Source organism: Neoarius graeffei, chromosome 1 (assembly GCF_027579695.1).
Source record: "Neoarius graeffei isolate fNeoGra1 chromosome 1, fNeoGra1.pri, whole genome shotgun sequence".
In the NCBI taxonomy this organism is placed as follows: Eukaryota; Metazoa; Chordata; class Actinopteri; order Siluriformes; family Ariidae; genus Neoarius; species Neoarius graeffei.
Genome location: NC_083569.1, coordinates 53,366,275 through 53,370,427, shown reverse-complemented (window position 1 = coordinate 53,370,427; position 4,153 = coordinate 53,366,275). Strand labels below are relative to the sequence as shown.

The window sequence follows — 4,153 nt, the reverse complement described above, 5'->3', positions numbered from 1 at the left end:
AAATTTTATAGGAGAAGTCAGTGCTGTTTTACTGGCAAAGGAAGGTTATACAAATTATTAAATGTAGGGGTGCCAATAATAATAATGGCACATGTTTTTGTTGAAAATAATTATTTCTTTTTCTCTGAATAAATGTCTTTCAATTAAAGATTGATTTCTTTCAATGTGAGATGAAGCTACTTCACCAAAAAGGTTATTTTTTTCTAACCCTTTTTACTAATCTTTACATGGGGTGCCAATAATCATGGAGGGCACCATGTATATAAAAGATGCCACCTCACAGCTCCAGGTTCTCCTGTTTGTCCCCTGCTTGATCCTGAGCTCAGGTTACTGCCCGCCTGAAATTTTGCATGTTTTTCCTGTTTGTGTTGGTTTTCTCCAGTTTCCTCCTTCCTTCCAAAAACATGCCAGCAGGTTGATGGGTGAATCTAAACTGCCAACTAGGTGCATAATTGTGAATAACTGTACAAGTGAGTGAGTGAGTGTGTGTGTGTGTGGGGGGGGGGGGGGGGGGGGTGCCCTGCAGTAGACTGGCATCCCAGACAAGATAGATTCCAGAGATCCACCAGGATAAAGTGGTTATAGTGAATTAATTAAAATGGTAACTTCACAAATCACAAATGGTAACCTGACAATATAGAGCCTCAAAGTTCAAAGAGGCTAAATTGAAAATAAGTCACACCAGCACACTCAATCCATATCCAAAAATGATATGAAACATTTATTTCTTGTCACAAACATTGCATTGTAGCTCACGTTGATGAAAAAGGTTCCAATTAACCTGTTTTCTTGTGTAATTTAAAAATGAAGGTCAAACAAACATTAGAATGGGAAATTGCAAACACTGTGTATGTGCCTATGTCACTGCTGTTTCTGCTTTTCCCACTGCTCTGGTGTTAAGGTCTTCTGCTCAAAGGCATGTATCTCTTTCAGCTCAGTAGCAAGGCAAGTGTTCACCATTCTGGGAGGAAAAAAAACAAAACACAAAAATATATGCATGGAGTCATTTAATCTATTCATTTTGCATAAATACCAACATGTACAGTGGTGCTTGAAAGTTTGTGAACCCTTTAGAATCTTCTATATTTCTGCATAAATATGACATAAAACATCATCAGATTTTCACACAAGTCCTAAAAGTAGATAAAGAGAACCCAGTTAAACAAATGAGACAAAATTATAATACTTGGTCATTTATTTATTTATTGAGGAAATTGATCCAATATTACATATCTGTGAGTGGAAAAAGTATGTGAACCTTTGCTTTCAGTATCTGGTGTGACCCCCTTGTGCAGCAATAACTGCAAGTAAACGTTTCCGGTAACTGTTGATCAGTCCTGCACACCGGCTTGGAGGAATTTTAGCCCATTCCTCCGTACAGAACAGCTTCAACTCTGGGATGTTGGTGGGTTTCCTCACATGAACTGCTCGCTTCAGGTCCTTCCACAACATTTCGATTGGATTAAGGTCAGGACTTTGACTTGGCCATTCCAAAACACTCACTTTATTCTTCTTTAACCATTCTTTGGTCAAATGGCTTGTGTGCTTAGGATCGTTGTCTTGCTGCATGACCCACCTTCTCTTGAGATTCAGTTCATGGACAGATGTCCTGACATTTTCCTTTATAATTTACTGCTATAATTCAGAATTCATTGTTCCATCAATGATGGCAAGCCGTCCTGGCCCAGATGCAGCAAAACAGGCCCAAACCATGATACTACCACCACCATGTTTCACAGATGGGGTAAGGTTCTTATGCTGGAACGCAGTGTTTTCCTTTCTCCAAACATAACGCTTCTCATTTAAACCAAAAAGTTCTATTTTGGTCTCATCCGTCCACAAAACATTTTTTCCAATAGGCTTCTGGCTTGTCCACGTGATCTTTAGCAAACTGCAGACGAGCAGCAATGTTCTTTTTGGAGAGCAGTGGCTTTCTCCTTGCAACCCTGCCATGCACACCATTGTTGTTCAGTGTTCTCCTGATGGTGGACTCATCAACACTAGCCAATGTGAGAGAGGCCTTCAGTTGCTTAGAAGTTACCCTGGGGTCCTTTGTGACCTCGCTGACTATTACACGCCTTGCTCTTGGAGTGATCTTTGTTGGTCGACCACTCCTGGGGAGGGTAACAATGGTCTTGAATTTCCTCCATTTGTACACAATCTGTCTGACTGTGGATTGGTGGAGTCCAAACTCTTTAGAGATGGTTTTGTAACCTTTTCCAGCCTGATGAGCATCAACAACGCTTTTTCTGAGGTCCTCAGAAATTTCCTTTGTTCGTGCCATGATACACTTCCACAAACGTGTGTTGTGAAGATCAGACTTTGATAGATCCCTGTTCTTTAAATAAAACAGGGTGCCCACTCACACCTGATTGTCTTCCCATTGATTGAAAACACCTGACTCTAATTTCACCTTCAAATTAACTGCTAATTCTAGAGGTTCACATACTTTTGCCACTCACAGATATGTAATATTGGATCATTTTCCTCAATGAATAAATGACCAAGTATAATATTTTTTTCTCATTTGTTTAACTGGGGGGGCGGCACGGTGGTGTAGTGGTTAGCGCTGTCGCCTCACAGCAAGAAGGTCCGGGTTCGAGCCCCGTGGCCGGCGAGGGCCTCTCTGTGTGGAGTTTGCATGTTCTCCCCGTGTCCGCGTGGGTTTCCTCCGGGTGCTCCGGTTTCCCCCACAGTCCAAAGACATGCAGGTTAGGTTAACTGGTGACTCTAAATTGACCGTAGGTGTGAATGTGAGTGTGAATGGTTGTCTGTGTCTATGTGTCAGCCCTGTGATGACCTGGCGACTTGTCCAGGGTGTACCCCGCCTTTCGCCCGTAGTCAGCTGGGATAGGCTCCAGCTTGCCTGCGACCCTGTAGAAGGATAAAGCGGCTAGAGATAATGTGATGTGATGTGTGTTTAACTGGGTTCTCTTTATCTACTTTTAGGACTTGTGTGAAAATCTGATGATTTTTATGCAGAAATATAGAAAATTCTAAAGGGTTCACAAACTTTCAAGCACCACGGTACATCTGGATTTCCATAACGATGCTTTGTGATAATGACTGCTGTTCACAGATAAAACTATTTGATGTTATGCCCTTGCTGTTTTTATGGGATTCGTTTCAGAAGTGTTACAGTTCTGTCAAAAATAATGATCCAGTTACAAAATATGTATATATAATATGTACCAATTTCCAGCAAGTATTTAAAAAGCCTTGTTTCTACACTCAATCCTACAGTTCATTCTGTTACTCCCTTTATTATACAGATGCAAACATCTGTAAATATTTGAGTTCCCAGCACTATGAATGTTTTACCTGTGTCTCTGCAACAGTGGCTTTCCTTCAAACTGAGGCGACACTACAAGCACCTTAAAACTTAGAGCACATCTGTTGGGAGATGTGTCTTCTACTTCCTGAAACAGAACCCAGGTTTAGTAAATATACAACACATCTGCAGGGCTACATCACTGCTGCAATAGTTGACTTGTGGATCAGAACCGAGTCCCTGCACCATTGATCAGCTGAACTAATCACAACATACCACGTGTACTGCGCCGATTTCTGCTATCAGTTTGTCCCGAATGTGATCCGTGGTTATCGCCATTTCTTCGTAAAACACTGACTGAAATTAAATTACACAGAAGGAAATACAGTGGATATATATATAACAAGTTTTCCAGTTCACTACCGGCAGAGGGAAAGGGGCGGGAACAAACTCAGAGAAGTGTGAGACAAGCGCAGGCCGCATCCTAAACGACTTCCTGATCCCTATATTAGTGCCCTACATAGGGTATGAGATAACCCTTTCTACGCTATATGTAGTGCTGCACTGTTGAGAACAATTTGTGATTTGAAACATATTCCGAGTCCGCCTCACAGGCCAATCAGATCCCTTTCTTTCCACTCTGAGAAAACCGGGGGTCCTTTAAAGCTATAGACTCCTACTTAATTGCCTGATGTAAAAAACGAAAAAACTGAAGTAAATAAAAATAAACTTATATCTCTTTACATTCAACAGACAAAAATAATAATTTAGAGATTTAGATGACGCGAACTGCTGCATTTTATATTCCAAGTCCGTATAATTTTGACATAAAATTTGTCAGGCGATACCTAGGCAGCACTAATAAACCGTAAAGAGGATTGT

The 4,153-nt window shown here is 41.0% G+C and overlaps 1 protein-coding gene across 1 annotated transcript; it reads right to left on the bottom strand.

Annotated features, from left to right (window-relative positions):
- Positions 1-694: 694 nt before the first annotated feature.
- On the bottom strand, positions 695-3,735 carry zgc:112271 (uncharacterized protein LOC553698 homolog). The gene is made up of 3 exons (XM_060934412.1): positions 3,548-3,735; positions 3,322-3,419; positions 695-961 (listed from the first exon to the last, which is right to left on the bottom strand). The coding sequence occupies exons 1-3, from the start codon at positions 3,608-3,610 to the stop codon at positions 862-864; spliced, it is 261 nt and encodes an 86-aa protein (XP_060790395.1). The 5' UTR covers positions 3,611-3,735; the 3' UTR covers positions 695-861.
- Positions 3,736-4,153: the final 418 nt, after the last annotated feature.